Source organism: Aspergillus luchuensis, chromosome 6 (genome assembly GCF_016861625.1).
Source record: "Aspergillus luchuensis IFO 4308 DNA, chromosome 6, nearly complete sequence".
NCBI classification, from domain to species: Eukaryota; Fungi; Ascomycota; class Eurotiomycetes; order Eurotiales; family Aspergillaceae; genus Aspergillus; species Aspergillus luchuensis.
Genome location: NC_054854.1, coordinates 2,835,081 through 2,856,117, shown reverse-complemented (window position 1 = coordinate 2,856,117; position 21,037 = coordinate 2,835,081). Strand labels below are relative to the sequence as shown.

Sequence of the window (21,037 nt, the reverse complement as noted above, 5' to 3'; positions counted from 1 at the left end):
GTGGGGGTGAAGGCATACCCACCCGAGCCCACATCTACATTATCCTGATAGGCTCGGTTGGTTATTATCCTTAAGGGAAGCGGACCTGTCAATGGACTGCTTGCTATTTAACATCCTGATCAAGGCAAGACTCCGCAGGGGCCAATGCAGACTAGAAATCTTGGTTTGCTTGACTTCTGAAGACGTAATGTCGTAGGCTTACGAGGTGGATGTATCAGTCCAGCCGAATTTGCCATCATCTTCGTAATAGTAGCTACAGGAAGATCTGATGACATGAGTAATCCGCCCAATGAATTAGCACCGGAAAATATATAACATCTATAAGCATCTAAATTGGGCATCCGAGCCTTTTCTCATGATACAGATGAGTCGGTATTATAATCAGTAATCAATTGGAGTGAACCCATGCGCAATCTTCCAAGCACCAGTGACTGGATCACGCTCATTCCGTAGATAATGCATGAAGCTTTGATCACGATACGGGCTCCATCTTGCGATTTCTTCCTCCGTTGTTCCTGGAGGGAAGCCGTCTTGGACACGGAAGAGGTTTATGGGTCTAATGCGTGCCTCTTCTGGGACGAGTTCTGTGACTGCTGTCCCGGTATCCACATCCGAATCCACCGAGTATGGGCTGGCGACAAATTCCAGTCCTGGTGTGCTGGGTTGACTTCCGAGATCCGAACCGATTATGCTGCTGCCAAAGTCCTGACAGTATGGGTGTTGCAATTGACTCGTCGACTCCGGCAGTCCTTCAGATGACTTCATAACCACTGCGCACACTTCTTCTATTGTTATGATTGTTTGCGACCACCTTGCCCCAGTGATAACCTTGTAGAATGCCTGCACTGCAGGTGCTTGACCAGCTAGGCTTAATGCTGTTTGTCGAAGTTTGGGTTCTCTGCATTTTAGACTAGTGAACCACAGGGGAATCGAGATGCCAAGTTCAAGCGAAAGTGGAGGTTGGGATCCGTCTGATCGAGCCGAAGCACCCAGCGCGACTTGAGACTGGTCCACTATGTTTTGAAATTGCGGAAGGTATGCGTCGTTTGCGGTCTCCAGCTGACATGTGAAAGTCCCGATCATTACGTATAGCATCTCGTGATAAGCGAGAAGGAGGGCGCCAGTGCTGATTTGCTGCGGTGATAAAGACCCTTTCATATGCAAGATTTCCATCAAATCCGTGAACGCAGCGTACCACACCTTTAGTCTACCGAATAGAGCGAGGCGTTGATCGAGCAACTCGCGAGATGGGTTGAATCCTTCAGGTTCCAAGAAATATGGCAGGCAGACACGCTGGAAGAGCTGAGCCTCTGCAAGCAAGAGAACGAGGGCTTCGCGAGCAGATTTGAGAGAGGCAAACCTCTGTGTCAAGGTATGGTCAGCGTCGGGCAGCAAAGCGCCGACCGGAACAGCGGAAAAGTTGAGCGCCGTTGCCCCAAGACGAATGAAGATCGGAACGATGATGTCCTCCAACCATGCAGTTTTGGATGACGATATGACCCCAGAAGCGATCTGAGCACGCAATGTGACGATAAGCTGTACGCCTTGACCGTAAAGCAGGGTGGCTTGTGCTGCACCGCCCTGAAAACCTTCAATGCACATGAAAAGTATACAGCTGACCAGTCCGACCAGGACATCCCCGTCGCCGCGGTCCAGTCGCTGACGGACTTGGGCCATTGAGCGGGAATACCAGCTGATGGCGTCTCGGTGGTACTGATTAAGGAGAACGACGTCTTTCTGACGTTGAAAGGCTATATCTGGACATGGCTCTGGGCTCTCAAACAGGGTGCTCAGGGAGATGATGGCATCCCACACAGCGGGTTCGCTGCGGCAAATCTGGGGAACGATGGTGCTCCAGAAGTCAACTTCTAGACCCCCGCCGATGAACAGGGCAATATGTTGGAAGTAGTAGGCGAATGCGCGACGCTCCTTCCAGACTGTATCCGGTGCCGAAGACAGTGGCTTGTCGAGGACTGAAATGGTCGCAGGTGTGGAGGAAAACGTGCCTAGATTGGGGCCTTCATATTCGCAGTTACGGCCTGTCTTGCTGCAACGAAGACAACTTGGCTTTTCCTGACCACACTTGACTCTCCGAGCCCTGGAGTTATCATTTGTAAGCTTATGTCGCGGGGATATAGTCTCAAAGCACCTACTTGCAGGTTTTGCAACCCCGCCTCGATCTCAGGGGACCAATCACTGTATCCCTCACATGGGTGGAGGGAGAAAGACGCATATTGCCAGCATTATTCGTCAGGTCAATCAATGGAATGATGCATAGCAGACATGATAGCAGCACGATATAGAGAATAACCGAGCGACTCAATGAGAGAAGGAAAGTTGAAATGGCGGCGATGACTGTTTCATAATGAGGCGATAAACGGTCCTGACACGTGAGTGGCTGATTCATGAGAAACGAGTCACGTGGTGCTTGGCTAGGAAAGAAACATGCAGGCTACACCGCATGCAGTTAGTCTGACAGGCGTGCTGATGGAAAATAGGGGCAGATTAAAGATATCAGATTTGACCAATTTGATGTTTATCTTATCAAAGATTGAGTGTTTGTAGGGTAAAACTTCCAGCGGGGACCAAAGCCGTAGAGTTCTGGTCAACCTTGGTTGAAACCCATTTCATGTCCTGACATTACTCTTCCCGTGTCACGAACGGCATTTGCTTTTTCATAGCCCGTGTTGTCGTTGCTTTTGTCTCCCATTTGTTCAGCGACCCATAATCATTCTGTTCTTTTTTCCCTCTAATTTCCAGCCCGCGTTACAGCAGACAACCAAGTGAAACTGCAAATAAATCACCAGATTACAATATGGCGGCATAATCAGTCATGTGTTTGAGGCGAATCATTGCTATGGGAGCAACGAGGGCAAAGACTGAGGGCCAAGGCACAACGCGATCACATGACCCTGATCGAACTCTACTGACTGCCGTGTGTGCACCTCTCCTTCCAGTTGCCGTATTTTTCTTCGAAAGAGGCTGTTATATGCTTAAATGTATATCACGGACCAAGAATCCAATGCCTAGAGAATAGCCAGTAGCTGAAACCAGTAGAGATTCCCGCTCAAACACCGCTCAGACGGCAGAGAGTCGAGTGAACAGGTCAGATGAGGATAAAATGGCCGCAATATCCACCTATACGAGCACAAGACCTGTGCGATGACCTCATCAGTTCACTACGACCCAAGGAAAGGGGCAACATTACCCGCTTCGACAGAAGAAGAATTCTTGCCCGCTTTCGTTGGACAGCCCCAATTAGAGTCCCAAGGATGTCATGCAACCTTCCATCCACCAATCATCCGACGTGGGCGGTTCGTCCCGGGCACTGGATGCGGGGAAATCCGGGGTACATTATAGTCATTCCAGACCGGGAAAGTTACCCCATATTCCCCCCCGGAGTCCAGCTTCAACCTTATCGGCGAATGCATATTTTACTAGCCGCAACCCTATATAGATCGGCAATTGACTCCGGTATATATATGCCTACGCCCTTCTGGGTATGGGATGGTGGGTTGCCTCTCAGCTGATCCACACCCCCCATTCACTAGTAGCACATACATTGCATCTTAGCCTCCTGCAATCATGGCAGACAATGACACACCCGACCGATCATCAATCCAATTGAAGAAAGACCTCGCAACTGCCGAGCATGATGAGAATGTTGGCGCGATCGAGTCGACCTCTGATCTGGCCTATGGCGTGGGCGGCATCCGCGGCCTCTTCCGCTCGTGGTATGTCTTCGGGTCGGCAACCCTGGCCTCGCTGGGCGGCTTCTCCATGGGTTATGATATGGGTGTGATCTCTATCATCAACGTGATGGATCAGTTCCATGCCGTGTATCCTCGGTCTGAAACTGCTTTCGGAAAGGGTCTCATGACAGGAATGTTGTTGCTGGGTGCTTTTGTTGGCTGTCTCTTCATGTCCTATCTTGCAGATCGCATCTCTAGAAAATGGGCCATCACAGTCGTCGTGGTAATCTTCGACCTCGGCGCTATCTTGCAGACTGCAGCCGTGAACTACGACATGCTAGTTGCTGGCCGCTTCATCGGGGGTATAGGAGTGGGAACTCTAGCCATGGTACGTATCCCCCCTCCCCTGCCCCCAGCCATTATCCCTATCTATCAACATACTGACCCTACCCCACTCTGGAGGGTGCACCCCTATACATCTCCGAAACATCACCCCCCGAACTCCGTGGAATCCTCCTCGTCCTCGAATCTATCTCCATCACCCTCGGCGTCGTCATCGCCTACTGGATCACCTACGCAACGCGCTACATCCCCAGCGAAGCCTCCTTCCGCCTCCCCTTCGGTCTTCAAATGGTGACCGCCACCCTCCTTGGCATCGGAATCCACTTCTACCCCTACTCCCCGCGCTGGCTCGCCCTCGTTGACCGCCAAGACGACTGTCTCTCCAGCCTCTCCAAACTCCGCGGCCTCCCACGTACAGACCCCCGCATCCAAGCCGAATTCCGCACCATCGTCTCCGAAGTCACCTACCAACGTATAGTCCAGGACCGCCGCCACCCCGGCGCCACAGGTCTCAAACTCGAGCTCTTCTCCTGGATGCACCTTTTCTCCCGAGGTACCTGGAAACGCGTCGCCGTGGCCTGCGGCGTGGGCTTCTTCCAGCAGTTCTCGGGGATCAACGCGTTCATTTACTACGCGCCAACACTATTCCAATCCCTGGGACAGTCAGACAGCATGTCTACCATTTTATCCGGCGTGTTCAACATTATTCAAGCCGTGGCAGCAGTGTTTTGTGCGTTCATTATCGAGGGGGTCGGGCGACGCGCACTAGCTATCTATGGCGCGTTTGGCATGGCCATAGCGTACATGATTATTGCTGTTTTATCCGGGCTGTACTCGGATGATTGGGCAAGCCATGTGGCAGCAGGCTGGGGGTGTGTCGCTATGGCCTTCGTGTTCATTCTCATCTACGGCGTGTCGTATTCCCCGTTGGGATGGGCGTTGCCGGCAGAGGTGTTTCCTAATGCGTCCCGATCAAAAGGTGTCGCGTTGGCGACGTGTACTATCTGGCTGTCAGACTTTATTATTGGGGTGGTGACACCTTCCATGTTGTCGGATATCGGGTACAGAACGTATGTATTCTTTGCGGTGATGTGTACGTTGGCTGGGGTGTGGGCGGTGCTGTTGGTGCCGGAGACGAGTGGGAAGACGTTGGAGGAGATTGATGGGTTGTTTGGTGATTCGGGGGCTCGAGCGGAGAGGGAGATTGTTAGGGATGCCATGGTTGGGGCGGGTGATATGGGGGATGTTTAGGAGGTAAGTAAATAGTTTGTGTATGGTTTCCATATAATTTACAAAAAATGTCGGTTAGCGATTCATATTGATTGTGGGAACAAGGAGTCAAGTCGAGTAATTCTTTTGCCTATGGAGACTGGAAAAGGTGTTCAACTCACGTCGATAGGACTGCTCGAGCAGTGTGTGGTATAATCTTGCTGAAACATAAGGCTCTACACATGTAATACATAGGGAATGACATAGGCATTTAGTCACGCCTTATTGGTAAACCTTTTAGTCCATCATATTCCGTTTAAGAAAGGTCGCCCTTAGTTCAATGATAGGGTATTGTCATCATACATTTGGGATAAGGGAAGAAGGTTTCAGTGGTGAAACGAGTGGATCATGATATTAAAGTTGTAGCGTTAACGACTGGATCCAATCGTATACTGGTAGGTATCTCAGATCGTGCAGTGCACATGGACACTACCCAGTAACACCGGCAGTCTCTTGCTCAGACTCTGACTAACTATTCTCCTTCCATAATACCCACCCTTTCGACAGATAACCAATATTTGTCGTTATAGCGAGGAACAAGAAATTTTACCATCCTGCTATATATTCAAACGAGCGCACCATAGACAGATCATGCCGCCATTCCCCTCCTGCATGCTTACCATGGAAGATAGGCGGCAACTTAAACACCAGAGTCATCTTGGAATCGTCCTGTTCCGTTTTCCCAGCGGTTCGCCTTGTTATCATACCACGTCGCCCAATTCTTGCACCCGTTGTTTTTCCGATCCTCTGCAGTCTGATTATCCGCATTCTTGCGTTTCATTATCTCCTGGAACTTCTCTCTATCCTCGAGAATCTGCAAAGCCAGTCCACCGGAAGCATGTTAGGCAATGTGGCAATGGAGCAGCCAAGCGCCCGGGTTATCAACCTTGAACGCAATCACTATATACCCACCTTTGGGTAACAAGACAACGTCGCGACGTGCCGGATTGTTATACTCTAGTTCAGTCTCTATAAACTTCTGCAAATCCGCGGTATGATTTCCATCGAATAATTTGTCGTCGAGTTTGGTGTATGATTGCTTCAGCAGAGCAAAGTCATGACCATGCAGATGCATCTAATATGGCGTTATATTAGCGACAAACCCATGAGAGAAATTATATAGCAGCTTCAGCGGAAAGAAGGATGAGTATAATTGAAGCACTTACAGGGTGTGCGGCAGGAACCGTCTTTTCTCCCAAGGGGGTTCCTGATTCTTTCGGTTGATGCGCGCCGTCTATCACCATGTATGCCCAGTTGCTTTCATTTCTTCTTATTTCAAATAACGCAGCGTTGGCTGGCCACGTGTGTGATCCGTTGAGGTGATTGATTGTCAGGTCTTTGTAGTTTACCCAGGCAGGATCATCGTGAATCTGCCATGCGCTCCATTTGGGGTCGTTTGTACCGTCATGCCCTTCTTCGGGTGGCATTGTGAAGTTGTCTTGCTTTAATACCATCCAGGGTGACTGAACCTTTCTTAGTTGGTCTGGGGTTGGCGGCGGCACTTGCCATTCGACAACGGGCCTCAACACCTTGTGCTCCTCGTCCCGACAGTCTCCGTTGTATGGGGGTACATATGGAGTGGATATGGGATCATCGTGATTATCCTCATTGTAAACGAAGATACCCTGCCTCTCATTTGGTTCGAAGTTGAAATTGTGACAACCAGTGGCAGGCTGAGTCCGAATCCAGTAATTCCGGCACTCATCTATGGCATCGGCTTCCACAATTACATGGTACCGCTGGCCTAGACCGGCTGTGAGAAATGGAAATGTGCTAATATCGCTCTGCAGAACTTACCAATACCAATATATAGTGTGTCCTTTAGATAAGGAGTGATTGGCACCAAATCTGTTCCGATGACTGTCATCTTATGCTGATCGATACTGAAAATGAAGGCCGTATCGGTGGACGCATTGATCAGCCGAAGGAGGTATTTCTTGCCCTGTAAAACCCATTAGGATGAATGCGTGTTCATTTATCCAAGTGAAGAGTTTAGTTCACCTTAGTGACTTTCTTTGTCCTGTATCTTAGGTTCTGAAATTTGCCAGCCGCACTGCCTGTGGTGCATTATTATCACCCCAATAAGATCACAAGGCTTCATCTACCCACCGTGATCATTGATAAGAATGGTATCCATGGGAATTGGTGGGTTGTGATTCTCCACCGTCACCCAAGTCCACCTCCCGAAGGCACCCTGGTGGATGCGGTCCGCCAGCATCAACGGTTCAAGGGCATCATCGTAATCGACAACCGACGCAGGCCCGTAAATAGTTAACGGGCCAAGCAGGCCATCCGTGTATTGGAGACTATAGTGGCTATGGTACCACGTTGTGCCATACTGGGTTGCGGTAAACTCATAAGTGTAGGTGTCATTTTTAGCAATAGGACACTGGGTGACGCCCGGAACGCCATCGGAAAACCCAGTTTCGAACATGCGGATCCCATGCATATGGATTGCAGTCCCATTATACGGCAGGCTGTTCTTGACGTGGACGCCTAATCATCGTCAGCATGGTATTATGCCTGTACAACGACATGGCAACGCTTACGGACAGTATCGCCCCAACACGCCTCTATGAATACTTATCAGCCCCGGCAGCTTAAAGTCTCTTCAAAGAGGATACCAACCAATCCGACGACCAGGATATTTCCCATCGAAGTATTTTCCCGCCTCCTTTTTGACACCATCAGGTTCCAGCTCACCCGACTCGGTAACTGTAAAGCTGTACTGTAGATTGTGTCACTCAAATGCTTCCTGAAAACGGGAGACAGAGCATCGCCTACATCCCGAACTCTGCCCTTGGGCCATGTCGTCTCATAGTTCGTGTGAATATCGTAGGTTGTACCATTGACATTGGGTTTAGGTTTGAGCCAAGTCCTCTGATCACCTCTAGGTAGAGCAACGTGTGTATCACTCAGCCCTTCATACTCACATTCAATCGATGCGTCAATAGGTTTGAATTTTAGTATCTTTGTGGGCGTCGGCTGCTGGGCCGTTGAAGTAGTTGGGGATGGATAATTCACTTCCCCGCCAGGCGGAAGTGGATATTCCAGTCCTCCTTTGGGTGGAAGTGGAGACTGCTGGGATGCGAACAAAGATTGGAAGCTGAAGAAATGGACAAGAGCTGTCCAGCAAGATTCCAAAAGCATCTTGACTCGAGTCACCGTCGGGCTCCCGACAGCATCAATGGCCAGCTGACTGTCTTGACCAAGTGATAAGAAAAAGTCCCTCCGGCAGGGAGAGATGAGCAGTAAATAACCCGCACATTCTGGCTGTTAAGTCTACAGGTATGAGGTTGAAACTTTAGTGTTTACGTCAAGGACTTCCTGCAAGAAGCGGCTGCCATCATAAGGTTGCATAATGTAGTAAAGAGCTGCGGATACATTATCCGGACACGGAAATCCCGTCTTCGATGAGCTGTCATATAGGGTTTTTGAGTTGGCACTTGGCTCGATGGTGGATTGTTCCACTTTGAAACTTTTCCTCCAGAAAGCTTGTTGTTGCCCGGATCGTCTACGTGCCAGTGCAGTCTATCGGACGTTTCTGCAGTTTGCAATGGCATTGCGTGGGCAAGAGCACCAAAGCGAATATGTTACAGAAAGCACCGATCTGCAATGCTGTACTTGAGTATATATTGACATATGCATTAAGCGGAGCAATGGCCATCGCAAAGGATCATTGGGTGTGATTTGAAAATGGACGAGAGACAGTTGCGGAGACATCCGCACGATCCGAAGTTCAAGCATGGACACCTTCCGCATTCCGAATGACAGATGGGGCCGCGCAAGGGGATCCGCGGTAGGGTATGTAACACAAGGTGATAGTTGCCCCGAAAACAATGAAAGGTGTTGCATCGACGGGAAGGCGGTCTCGGTCTCGGCGCATGACGTTAAGACTTACCATGGAGTGTAAATTCCGCGGACATTAACTGCGAATTAGACATGAATTGACACCAATTATCTACTGGACTGTATGAGAATTATGACGAGATGAGGAATGTGCGATCGGGATACGTGGTTATACGCAGATGTCGGGTTTGGCCATGAGAAAAACTCTTTCGAGTCTTTGTCGTCATCGACAGTGAGGGGTATAAGGGAGGAATCGCCACGTTCGATTCATTCCATTCCCAGCATTTTTTGGCATTGATGATAATAAATCAGTATTCGCCTTTTGAACCCCACAACTATAACTGTACGGTATAGGGTTGGGGACGCTGCGTTTGCTGGATGGTGGTTATAATCCTTCTTCGATATCGGCCGGGTTCGTTCGAAAGTCTTCTAGTATACACTGTGGCGGAGAGGATGCTATGAGCCTTCTGTTGCATTCCAATGCAAAATATGTGGTGATTCATGCAGGTATAGAATGTCTGTTATAGATATCAAACTTTTCTTTGGCTCCGAACTGATCGTCCGCCTGAACTGCTGGAAGGGGCGGATTCATTGCGCAAGCGTCGATAGCATCGAGAACTGCATTAGATGCCCTTCTTGCAAAAAGAAAGAAGTAGTAATAAGCACAGACAACACCTTGCCCCGCTCAGAAAACATGGATGAGATGAAGAGAGTAAAGTTCTGGTCCCATCATATTACTCTGTAAGGGGAATCCGGGTGCGTTGATCTGGAACAACGGCGGAACAAAGATCATTTACAGGCATACGGACTTTCAAGAACAGCTGCTACACGAGTAGCCTGAAATTAGTGCATAGGCTTGCTTACGCGTGTGGCGGATGTTGGCAAGGCCCACGAGTGGGGATAGTTGATGGCCTATCGTACGTGCTGTTGGCTGGGGGGGTCAGCTGGGTAAGAATTGGGGCGGGCCGACTGGGAAATGATGAGATGCTAGTAGATGCAACCAAAGTAACCAGCCGAGTGAAGTGCTGATCGTCGGATCCTAGCAACCTACTGCCTTAAGCCAGGGGCGTTACAGGACCCTAGGTGAGGTTCAGTTAGCCGGGTGGGGGGGTCAATGTGACTCTTAAGAACGCACGAGAGGCGGCTGGATTGAGGATCTCCACCTGTGGATCAGATGCAGGGTATTTGGTGGGAGAGGTGAAATGGTTCGTTAAAGTGGTGGCCGGGGATTTATTGGTGGGATGTCTTGATGCTGCTGGGCAAGCCGTTAGAGAGACCAGTTGCTCTGCTGAGCGGAAACTCGATGCGGTAAAAATAATCGAGGGCTTGTGCCCGCTGTAGCCAACCAGGAAGATCTGCATTGCGCAAGTGTTTCGAATGTCATACCGAGCTAAGCCAATGTGACATCAAGGAAGTGAACCTGGACGATCTATGAGTTTCAGGACAGGATACCTTTCCACAGATAATATGAAAACAGAGCTAGGCGGTATAGACACTTACTGAACACTGTAACTGGCATTACCCATTCTGCTCGGTTTGAATCAGTCGAATATCCTTATTGTCCCGGGTGTAGCCACGAAATTGTGGTGGATTGGAGCACGTGAACGATAGCAAATTCTGACTTGGCCTCTGACTACGAGGAAAGGCATGATAGCAGGTCCAGGTGAACTCTGGTTCAAGCCAAGCCGGAATCAAGCCATCCAGCTTGGCAGCAACTTGCACTGGACAGAAATTATCTTCCTGATAATTGGCTAGTGCAGAGGGGTCCAACAGGAGCCCGCATCGGCATTCTGACACACATCTCACACACACTGTTCTGTCTCGGCCAATGACGGCACCTCCGTCGCTGGACAATGAATGCAGTCTAAAGTGGACGGGCGTAAGAGATGCAGCAGGATGCGCACGAGGGATTAAGTCTGGGCTGGGAGTGGACCAAAGGGTTCACGGAAGTCCGACCACCATGAGATCAATTTCCGATACGTTGTTCCTGGCCTTCCTAATATGATCGGACCAAGGAAAGAAGCATAGAAAGTCAAATTGAAAAAAGAAATGACAAGCCGGGACGAGATAGACAAGGCCAGACAAGCAACAGAATACGAGATAATTCTCATGGTTGACCCGTAAGAGTCCAACAGCCAAGGCAGCCTGGGGCACGTGGTGCCAAGAAAGCTTGGCCTCTCTCCGGCCGGCGTTGCAGCACGTGCCCCCATCGCGCCCTCTCATTCCCCGGTTGCGATACACACCATCTGCATCATCCCGGTTGACTCGAGGGGGTGCTATTGTCCAATCCCCTTTGCATCCCGGACCATGCAGACGGCTCTGTCCGTCTTGAGGTTACACTGACCAAGCTTCCGCCTTCTGGAAAAGAATACTCACTTTCCTCTCGAGTCAGATACACAGGCAGGACACATTTCAGCTTAGCCTCTGCATGACGTTAATCCACCTTTGGGTCCAGCTTAAAAAGACATCATGGCTCAAGCCCACCCGACGACCTACAGTTTCGGTTTGCGCCCTTAACTCGCCCCTTTCATAGGCCATCGTATAGCTAAGGCCATTCATCATCACCAGCATGGCACTAGTACTAGTCTGGTCGGACGGGGCCTGGCTGCCCCCACCCATGCACACCCACTTACCCCCCGAATTGACCCATCGGCCCGCTCGGGGGACTAGGTACCATTGTATCCAGTCCTCCGTACACCCTCTTTTTTGCCTTCAGCTAGACATGGTAGCCATGCTAGCGTCCAGCTGCAGTGGCCTGTTCGACTCGCTTAAGGCTGTCTGTCGCGCGACACCCTCTCGCCAACCACGTGCGGCGATATCATGGCCCCCCTGGCCAACCACAGCCGCTCTCTGCAGAACGTGCTGGTGCTATTCCTTCGAGATGCATAGATCGGTTGCTGCGCCTGTTAGCTGACAGGCTGACACCTCGAGACACACGCCTGCATGCTATTCTCCATCCCCTTCTTGATACCACTTAAAAAGGCGAGGGATCGCCGCTCGTCTTTGCTGACCCTGCTTGCTATCTCCATCTCAAGTTCAGACCATCCTTATCTTTCTTGCAAGTCCCCTTCATCCTCTCTCTCTCTCTGAGGAATCCTCTGCAGATATGGCGGACTTTGGCCCTCGTGCTCCTCACGGGCCCGACATGAACGGCAAGCAGGATTTTGCCGAGATGCATCCCAATGAGAAGGAGGGCTTTGATCGCCTCCTCCGTCCCGATGACAGCTACACTGCGCAGGGTGTCTACTGGGCCGACCTTCCCATTGGGCAGCGTGTCAAGTTCGTCACCTCGGTCGACAACAAGGAGCGTAGCCGTCAATGGTCGGCTCTCTGGGCTGAGATCAAGAGGGATCCTCTCTCCCCAATAATGGGCTACTTCCGCAACACCATCATCCCAGGTGCTGGTATTGGTTTGGAAGGGTATAGTTACCCCAAATCAATTGATCGGCATTAGTTCTTTCTAACGCACGTGCCACAGTTACGTTCTCCTGTCCATCGGAAACATCTCCACCCTCTTTCAGCATTCTTTCTCGACTTGCTGGAATAGTTACGAAATTTGTAATAAGCAGTGGATCAACGCTATTACCTACCTCGAAATCGTCGGTATAATCATCGGTCAGGTCCTCGTTGGTGTCATTGGTGACTGGGTGGGTCGTCGTTGGGGTTTGCTGCAGGATGCCTGGATCATGTTCTTGGGCCTGGTCATGTTGACTTGCGCCTGGGGTGTCACACAAAACGGCTGGGTGATCTGCTATGCTTGGTCCCTGTTCATCTACGGCATCGGTGTTGGTAAGTTGTACCTTTCCGCTTTACATTGGCGACACCAAAGCCTCCTCCCGAATACCGATTAGCTGACTCTTCTTAGGTGGCGAGTACCCGATGACTGCTACCAGTGGTATGGAGAACGCGGTTGGTTCCGGCAAGCTCTCTACTCGCGAGGATCGTCTTCACCGTGGTTCCAAGGTCGTTGGTGTGTTCTCCATGCAGGGTTGGGGTCAGGTCTTGAACCAGGCTATCCTCATGATCTTGCTTCTTATCTTCAACGCTGGTAGCGGAGAGGAGCCTATCAGCCAGACTAACACCCAATGGACCTACCGTATCTCCTTCGTCATCCCAATGGTTGGTACCTTCTGGCTCATCTACTACCGTGCCTACCACATGAAGGCTGCTAGTAAGCAGCTTGCGGCCACCAAGAAGAAGAATTCGGTTACTGGCTACGACACTGAATCACTCCGCCTCACTTTCAAGTACTTCACCCCCCGTGTTTTGGCCACTGCCGGTGGATGGTTCGCCAACGACGTCTTCTTCTACGGTGCCAAGCTCTTCTCCAGTGATTTCATCAAGGTTATCAGCCCCAACACCAAGTCCATCTTCGTTACCTGGCAGTGGAGCTTTATCAACTGCGTTGTCACCCTGATGGGCTACTATGCTGCCATTATGCTCGTGGACAACAAGCTCTATGGCCGCAAATGGATGCAGATCATGGGCTTCCTGCTCTGCTTCATTGTGTACGTGGTGCCGGCTTTCCACTACCACTACTACACCCAAGCCGCCCATATCCACTCCTTCCAAGCCATGTACTTCTTGGGGAGTTTCTTCAACCAATTCGGCCCCAACTGCATTACCTTCCTGGTGGCTGGTGAAGTTTTTCCCACTCCCATCCGTGCCACCGCCCACGGTATCTCCGCTGCCTGCGGTAAACTGGGAGCCTTGTTGGCTGCCATCCTCTTCAACTACATCGACACCCAGACCAAGTTCTACTTTGTGCCCTGGTGGGGTATCTTCGGCATGTTCCTGACTTACTTCTTCCTCCCGGACACCACCGGTCTGGATCTCAAGGAGCAGGAGCGCCGCTGGAGATTTATTCGCGAGGGTCGCGAGAATGAGTACCACGGTGTTGCCATCCACCCTAAGCACCTGTCCCTGTGGGAGCGCTTCCGTGGTGTTGGCAAGTACTACGACCCCGAGTTGGACTACCAGCAGCGCGTCGAGGAGTACCGCTCTGAGTGGGAGGCCATCATGGCCCGCCGCAGCGAAGAGACCAAGACCAGCGATGATGTTGACTTGGCATTCGTCGAGGATGACCTCTTGGAGGGTTCCGTTCACAACTACTTCCATCGCACCAGCTCTTTCACCAAGAGCCAGAGCGTTGAGAAGGTCACTGAGGCCGAGCCCTCGGAGTAAAAAGTCATCGCAGCATCTAGTTTCGCGCCATGCCCTCGCAGGCAGGGAATGGATATACCCACACATACCCCCATATATATACCCGTCGCTCATGCGACTTCACATTTGCCGCTGGATAGAGATTTCTTCTAGCTTACCTTATACTATCTAATTTTCTGTTTATATACATTCGATGTCTGGACGGTTGAACGAGGAGCTGAGACATGAATCTATTTATATACTTTTCTTTATTGTGCTTAATTCAACACGACTCGGCTCTATCCTGTTGTACCTAAAATGGCTACTATTCTCATATAAAATATATCCTCTTCGTATAACTCTAAGCTTGCGAAGTAGAGCTGCCGGCAATAGTATTATTGCAGCAGAGGTTATAAGCCCGTTGCACCCTATGCTGGACATTCGTCTTTATCCAACCCCAACATCTACCCTCCAACTGGGAAATCCGTCCCGGCCCAACACCTCCCCACAATTAAATCCCCGTACCTAATTCAAGCCAAGAATCGGGACAAGCTCATTCCCGATCTGAAGCCGCACGTGGCGCAAACTCACTCCCATGCCAATGCTTGGCTCCTTGCATCCACAATTCTTGGTACAGCTTGGCCGGATGGAACCAAGATCTTGGCGAGATGGCGGAGAATAGAGTTTGTGCAGTATTCAAGCTTTTGCACTTGGACTTGGCTGGCGGGATTCTCGGAATGTGGTGGATTGCTGAGGCTAATCATGTTGTGGCTGCTTTGGATAGAGGTTACTGGTGTGTAGGCGATGGAAGGAGGATGGGTAGTCTTGGTGATGTGATGGTGGGTTGATTTTATCGGCGTCGAGTCCAATACCAGAGAATGCACATGATCCTTGCACATAATCATTGCCTTGGTAATATCTACGAGGTCACCAAAGATCTCATGGCCGGATAATGGCTTGACTCGCAGCTGGAAACGGCCTTGATGCCCCAGGCATTAAGGCCTCTAGCACTAAGCCTAATCTAGAACCCGTTCATCTGGTACCAGTTTCCTTTCTGGGGCGGTGGCCAGTTACTCCTTCCTAAGGGTGTTTAGTTCGGTAACTATGTTCAATGTGAATGCTGTATGTATCAGTATTATGGTGTCAAATCAGATTCTCCTTCTACCATTCACCCCTATTCTGAGTTTAAAATGGCCAAAACGCTTCTCTCTGTCGTCCGCCTCCAGCGTCACCTCGCGGCCAGAATTATCATCTCAACCCAGGAACCTACGGTATCAATGAACCTGCTCAACCTCTGTACCGCAGCCGTTGTTTACCGGTTCACCCCCTCCGAGTGGTTGAGAATTCTGCAGAAGCATCTGGCGGGTGCGGCTACTAATCCTTTCGCTCGGAAGAAGGGTAAGGCTGGAGGTAGAGGCACTGATGGCGAAGAAGGGCAGCTCGACGAAGCAAACGAGAAATCCTTGTTTGACCACATTTCTAATCTTCGTGTGGGCAAAGCCTTGCTGTTTGCTCCGAGCTCCATTGTAGACGATGCGATTGATGAAGAAGGCGGCTACGGACTTCGCAGGCTGGGGTCGGAATATCTCGCCATCAGGGTCCGGCAGAGAATCACCAAAGATGGGCGTAAAAGTTTGCTTGCGGTTTGATCTCTTAGCTTGTGATCATTATCATGGTGGATTTGTAACATACGTCGTTGGTATTTCTTGGGTTTGATGGAATGCCTATGAAACTGAATATGTTTTGGAGGCATGGCACAGAAATATGTTATGAAGATCCGATTGCTAGTAGTTCAAGTAATGTGGATACAAGGAGCTTAATGCTCCAACAATCCAAGCCACCGTCTAACCATCATTATAAACTTCTCTAAGTCATTAATGTTGTAATAGACAAGATCTCACTATAGCACAACCAGTTTAATCCTCGTACCGCTAGCAGCATATAACAGAAACCCCCGGGCGTCTACTTATTTCGTGGCGTTCGGTTGTGATGGTGACAATTGTAACCAGAATGTCACCAGTTGTAGGTAGTTCAATGACTAACTCTTAAAGCTCTTTGGATCGCATAAATTGAGGGAAATCAATAATAAATTCACAATCAAGCAGAATCCAGTCCCCTTTTGCGCCGTCTATCCCTATCACAATACAAAGGTCATTACAGTCGCATAAAAGTACAATGGTATATACAGTCATGAGTGATCCAGATATTCCAATCACTCTCATTATCATATCATCAAAAGAAGAAGTTAAACATCATTGACGACTTTGTCCTCGGTGGTGGCACTCTCCCCTGTATCAGCAGCACTACCAAGTTGCCGACCGTAGGCCGACTTCGGTCCATACTGGTCGTCATGGCGCTGCGATAGGAAGAGGATAACCGTACTAACACTCATTAGCATATCTTTCAAAGCAAGCGAAAGCAAGAGGAGCATACCTAACAGTCGTAAATACCCATCCCGGCCAAGCCAGAACAGCGGATGCGATCGCCCGTGGGTTCGTATGATATTCTATTCCTCTATATTAGCACAAAGCAGCACTATGCCGAGTTATATCAGACAAGGACATACTCAAAGCAGGCTTCTTCATCGACTCCTCCCAGAACTTCCGGGCCGTTGACGCATCCGTTCCATCGATGCGGGCACTTCCCGTCGCTGTGATGATCTATCCCAATTGTTAGCCCTACATCCATCTCAAACCCATCTCCAGCTATCATACCGTCATCGTCAACGCCGAGCTCAGCATCATGACCGACACAATCACGGCACAAATCTTCCACGCCAACCGGACAGAGCGGCTTTCGTGACGTTCCGGCCAGAATAAATCGAAGAAGAACGCTCCACCAAATATGAATGCGACGGCGATTCCGACGAAAATATTGTATGATGCAGCGCCGATGAAGTCGTTGTTGTAGACATAGATTCCGGGATGTTGGTTTTGAATTTCGTCTTGTTGGTCGAGGTAGTCTATTGGGAATATATCTTGTTAGCATTCGCGAATAGTACGGTAGTCTACCGAGGTGAAGAAGGTGAGGCTAACCAGACAACGCCGCCGTCCCAACCGACTCCGAACAAACACAGAAAATCATAGCCAGCTGGTAAACAATCATCTTTGTGCGACGAAGATGGTATATGCGTGTGAACATGTAGGAGCTCTTGAATTTGCTCCATTGCATTTCATGGAGATCTAATCCCCAGATGACGGCCATTATTGATGAATTTGAGAAAAAAAGGGAGATAGGGTTGATGAAAACAGAGAAGCAATATTCTGTCCATAATTTTCTTATATGAGATTCTGCTAAGTAGACAAAGAATGAAAGGCAGGGACCACGTCAGGGCTGCATTGATAATCTTGTTTTGTCAGGGTCGGCGGAAGGGCGATCCGTGACGTCAGGCGGGTCCAGCCCGGTTCCACTGCTTTTTTAACACTGTCATTATTGTTTCTGCATTCTGCAACTTTCATTGCAGCTACCAGCTATCTACCGCGCTGGCATTTATCATTGGTTTACACGTGCTCGTGGCGTTCCATGGCGCTTCGCTTATGCTGATGTCGTCGTTGTTTGGTAGGGCTTCTGGATGGGGCCCTCAATGGGGGGTGGTACTTAGTCTTCTTCATGGGGGCGAATGCAGGGCCGCAGGCTGGGTCAGACGCTTTGAAGTACAACTAGTCTCTTGAAGATAATTATCAAAATTGTAGAAAGTATAGACAAGCTATAGAAGCAATATTAAGCATGTTCCCAACCATACTGCACCAGTGGATCTGGCATCTTGGCCACCAGGAACAATGTTGCCATTTCCGGCCATTGATTATATCATCATCCTTGTCTTGTCTGAACCAGTGAGATTCATCGTTCGTTGATGTCGGACAGACATGATGAATGGGATCGATCGGCCTCGTAATTATCTCGGCAATGATGTCAACGCCTTGGACATCACCGAGATGTGACGGACCCTTTGCGCTCTCGGCTTTCCGCGTCAGTTCTAATCCGAGATCGGAAATACGGAGATTATTACCCACAGCGTATGTATGCTCCATCAACGCCACAATGTGTTCTCTGACTTTGTAACTGAACATATTGACTTCGGCTACATGTACGACAGCGAGCGACAAAACTTCCTCGTCACCTCCAGCACCAAATCCACATGCTCCCGTTGATGCACCAGATTGACTGCAAACGATCCCCGATGCGCCATATACACGCCCCCTTCCAACTGATAGAAATAATAGAGATCCCGAATCATGTCCCCCTTCTCCCCCAAAAACTTCACTCCCACTGTACTCCCTATTCCACTAACGACCACATCAAGCCAAGCACACCACCTTTGCTCAAATATGCGACGTAATCCTTCCCTCAAATAATCTCCCAGATCATTCGCCCGCTCCAGCGCCTCCCGACTCATCAGATTAGCCGCTACAACACCAGCCGTCATTGAAAACACATTGTTATTCCACGTCCCAGTATGGAATAAAGACTGCTCTTCTCCCTGCTTAAACAACCGCATAATTTTCTTCTTCCCGCCAAACGCACCGAACGAGAACCCACCGCCGAAGTGTTTCCCTAAAGTCGTCATATCCGGGACAATACCGTACCGTTCCTGAAGTCCGCCATAGCAGAGTCGTGATGTGACGACTTCGTCGAAGATGAGTACTGCCTGCAGCCGGGTCGCTTCGTCCCGTAAGAATTGCAGAAAGGGGATGTCAGCCGGGATCATCCCTCCTGCCGCCTGCATAGGTTCCACGAGGATGGCAGCAATGTCGGAGGTGAGTTTTGCTCGGGTATCCGGGATGTCGTTGTAATTCGCGATGATAAACTCGTGGGGAAGGTTGAGGGCGGTGTTAGCCCCGAAGGTGAGCGTGCCGCCGTGATAGCCGTTTTTGAAGACGAGGATCTAGGCATGTCTTAGCTTTGAGCCAGTTGACTAGGTATAAACAATTAGGAAGTACCTTCTTTCTCCCTGTGAATGCGACAGCAACCCCCAAAGCAAACATATTCGCCTCCGTCCCCGAATTACAGAACCGGATTGCGTCTATACTTGGGAACCGCGAGATAAGAAGTTGCGCCAGTTCACCCTCTTTGCTGGTAACAGCGCCCAGCGTGAACCCTTGCTGCGTGACAGTTTGCATGGCCTCAATGATGGCTGGATGCGAGTGCCCGAACATGCCTGCTGTGTATTCGGAGACGAAGTCTACGTATTCGTCTCCGTCTAGTGAGGTGAGATAGCAGCCATGTCCGCCGCGGAAGACGAGTGGGTGCGGGATGTGAAAGAGCACACCGCGCGAGGTGCCATTGGGGATACTGTTTTCAGCTGATTGAATGGCTGCGCCTGATTTTAAGTTCCTAGCGCGGAAGATTTCAATGTGATGGCTCAGGGAATTGTTTAGAATTGTGGCTAGGGATTCGTCTGACTGGTAGGCCATGGTGGTGATGTTCTATTTGGATTGTTAGGAACAAGTAGTTGTAAGTTTTATTTTTTCGAGAATAGGGTGTGCTAAGAAGGCGTGCGTTTGATAGCAGATGAAGTTAGAGAGGCTTGGAAAGTGCCAAGTTGCATAATGTGCCGTGCGGGGTTGAGACTGTCGAGATAAGCATCGGCCGATCAGTGCTGATTCTGATGCTGATTCGATTTGACGTTAGTGTAGATGCAAGAGATAGATACGTCTCACAGTTACTGAATGCATGTAGAATTGATAATCAGAAGACTCACTGATTTGTACCCTTCCTCATAGCGAGCTCTTACCCAAAAAGGAAATCCGTATGGCCTCACAGAAAGTCACGAGAGATCACGTGACATTTCACGTGATGCGTATAATTGAGCCTTCCATAATCCGTTTGTTGCACTGCCTTCATCGATTTATCAGTATAAAAACCTTAGTAGGACGCACATCAAGTTCAGAGTCAGGATACCTTCTCTACACATCCCTCAACGGCTGTTCAACGATCAATAGCCAAAATGCCACCATGGCGGACACCGCGAGTCCTTCTCACAGACTTTACCTGGCCAAACAACATCCCAGCAGTCCCAAGCGACCAGGTATTTACCCACCCCTGTCCATTATTACCTGAGATCATTCTATTACTCATACTGTGACTGGATCGGGATTTTCTTCAACAATCAAATCGCTTAACTCCCCTTTAGATTCTCATCTAAAATGGTCTGGCAGTACCCGCATAGAAGAGGTATTGACTATGAAAGTTGCCAGACAAGCAGGCCTTCCAGTCCCGAAAGTCATTCGCTTTGGGGACATTCCGGTTACTCCTCACGCACCAGTTTCGATCCTGATGACCCGTGTACCCGGCAAACAGCTAGGTGAAGCCTACAAAGCACTCAATGATGAAGAAAAAAAACTCGATAACGACACAACTTGACCTCTATCTGAAAACAATCCGGAAGTGGAAGAGACCCTGGGGCGAGAAGAGAATCTGCTCCCTGTATGGCACTCCTGGTCGAAGTACCAGGGTCCCCGACCACCGTATTGGCCCATCCGAGACAGAAGGAATTCAACGAATATCTCAACGAACCTGGTTGGCCGGGTGAGTTCCGATCGAAGCGGGAGTACAAAGAAGCCTTGCATCTGGCTAAAAGGATGCAGGGTATATCCCAGCCAATCGTTTTTACTCACGGGGATTTGCAATATTATAACATCAAGGTACAGGATGGTCGCATCACAGGGCTTTCGGATTGGGGGGGCTGTTGGCTGGTATCACTTGATTTTGCCTGTAGGTGGCATGGATTATATGTTGAAATT

General features: G+C 49.8%; 10 protein-coding genes across 10 annotated transcripts; 3 read left to right on the top strand and 7 right to left on the bottom strand.

Moving 5' to 3' along the window:
- Positions 1-381: 381 nt before the first annotated feature.
- Positions 382-2,233, bottom strand: AKAW2_60962S (Zn(II)2Cys6 transcription factor domain-containing protein; the record flags this gene model as incomplete). The annotated part of the gene is made up of 2 exons (XM_041693146.1): positions 382-2,098; positions 2,154-2,233. The coding sequence occupies 2 exons, from the start codon at positions 2,231-2,233 to the stop codon at positions 382-384; spliced, it is 1,797 nt and encodes a 598-aa protein (XP_041546460.1).
- A 1,352-nt stretch (positions 2,234-3,585) lies between these two features.
- AKAW2_60961A (sugar porter family MFS transporter) lies at positions 3,586-5,285 on the top strand (the record flags this gene model as incomplete). The annotated part of the gene is made up of 2 exons (XM_041693144.1): positions 3,586-4,080; positions 4,155-5,285. The coding sequence occupies 2 exons, from the start codon at positions 3,586-3,588 to the stop codon at positions 5,283-5,285; spliced, it is 1,626 nt and encodes a 541-aa protein (XP_041546459.1).
- A 658-nt stretch (positions 5,286-5,943) lies between these two features.
- On the bottom strand, positions 5,944-6,143 carry AKAW2_60960S (uncharacterized protein; the record flags this gene model as incomplete). Its single annotated transcript, XM_041693143.1, is given in 2 exon segments — positions 5,944-6,117; positions 6,135-6,143. The coding sequence occupies 2 exon segments, from the start codon at positions 6,141-6,143 to the stop codon at positions 5,944-5,946; spliced, it is 183 nt and encodes a 60-aa protein (XP_041546458.1).
- A 1-nt stretch (position 6,144) lies between these two features.
- On the bottom strand, positions 6,145-7,752 carry AKAW2_60959S (multicopper oxidase; the record flags this gene model as incomplete). The annotated part of the gene is made up of 5 exons (XM_041693142.1): positions 6,145-6,378; positions 6,470-7,047; positions 7,101-7,245; positions 7,305-7,360; positions 7,413-7,752. 5 exons carry the CDS (start codon positions 7,750-7,752, stop codon positions 6,145-6,147), a joined length of 1,353 nt encoding a protein of 450 aa, XP_041546457.1.
- A 2,447-nt stretch (positions 7,753-10,199) lies between these two features.
- Positions 10,200-10,513, bottom strand: AKAW2_60958S (uncharacterized protein; the record flags this gene model as incomplete). Its single annotated transcript, XM_041693141.1, has 2 exons — positions 10,200-10,231; positions 10,288-10,513. 2 exons carry the CDS (start codon positions 10,511-10,513, stop codon positions 10,200-10,202), a joined length of 258 nt encoding a protein of 85 aa, XP_041546456.1.
- A 1,745-nt stretch (positions 10,514-12,258) lies between these two features.
- AKAW2_60957A (uncharacterized protein) lies at positions 12,259-14,336 on the top strand (the record flags this gene model as incomplete). The annotated part of the gene is made up of 3 exons (XM_041693140.1): positions 12,259-12,572; positions 12,631-12,941; positions 13,018-14,336. The coding sequence occupies 3 exons, from the start codon at positions 12,259-12,261 to the stop codon at positions 14,334-14,336; spliced, it is 1,944 nt and encodes a 647-aa protein (XP_041546455.1).
- A 545-nt stretch (positions 14,337-14,881) lies between these two features.
- On the bottom strand, positions 14,882-15,199 carry AKAW2_60956S (uncharacterized protein; the record flags this gene model as incomplete). The annotated part of the gene is made up of 1 exon (XM_041693139.1): positions 14,882-15,199. One exon carries the CDS (start codon positions 15,197-15,199, stop codon positions 14,882-14,884), a length of 318 nt encoding a protein of 105 aa, XP_041546454.1.
- Positions 15,200-15,484: 285 nt separating this feature from the next.
- Positions 15,485-15,943, top strand: AKAW2_60955A (uncharacterized protein; the record flags this gene model as incomplete). The annotated part of the gene is made up of 1 exon (XM_041693138.1): positions 15,485-15,943. One exon carries the CDS (start codon positions 15,485-15,487, stop codon positions 15,941-15,943), a length of 459 nt encoding a protein of 152 aa, XP_041546453.1.
- Positions 15,944-16,539: 596 nt separating this feature from the next.
- Positions 16,540-17,498, bottom strand: AKAW2_60954S (uncharacterized protein; the record flags this gene model as incomplete). Its single annotated transcript, XM_041693137.1, has 5 exons — positions 16,540-16,675; positions 16,728-16,800; positions 16,861-16,954; positions 17,009-17,256; positions 17,330-17,498. The coding sequence occupies 5 exons, from the start codon at positions 17,496-17,498 to the stop codon at positions 16,540-16,542; spliced, it is 720 nt and encodes a 239-aa protein (XP_041546452.1).
- An 877-nt stretch (positions 17,499-18,375) lies between these two features.
- AKAW2_60953S (uncharacterized protein) lies at positions 18,376-19,708 on the bottom strand (the record flags this gene model as incomplete). The annotated part of the gene is made up of 2 exons (XM_041693136.1): positions 18,376-19,179; positions 19,235-19,708. The coding sequence occupies 2 exons, from the start codon at positions 19,706-19,708 to the stop codon at positions 18,376-18,378; spliced, it is 1,278 nt and encodes a 425-aa protein (XP_041546451.1).
- Positions 19,709-21,037: the final 1,329 nt, after the last annotated feature.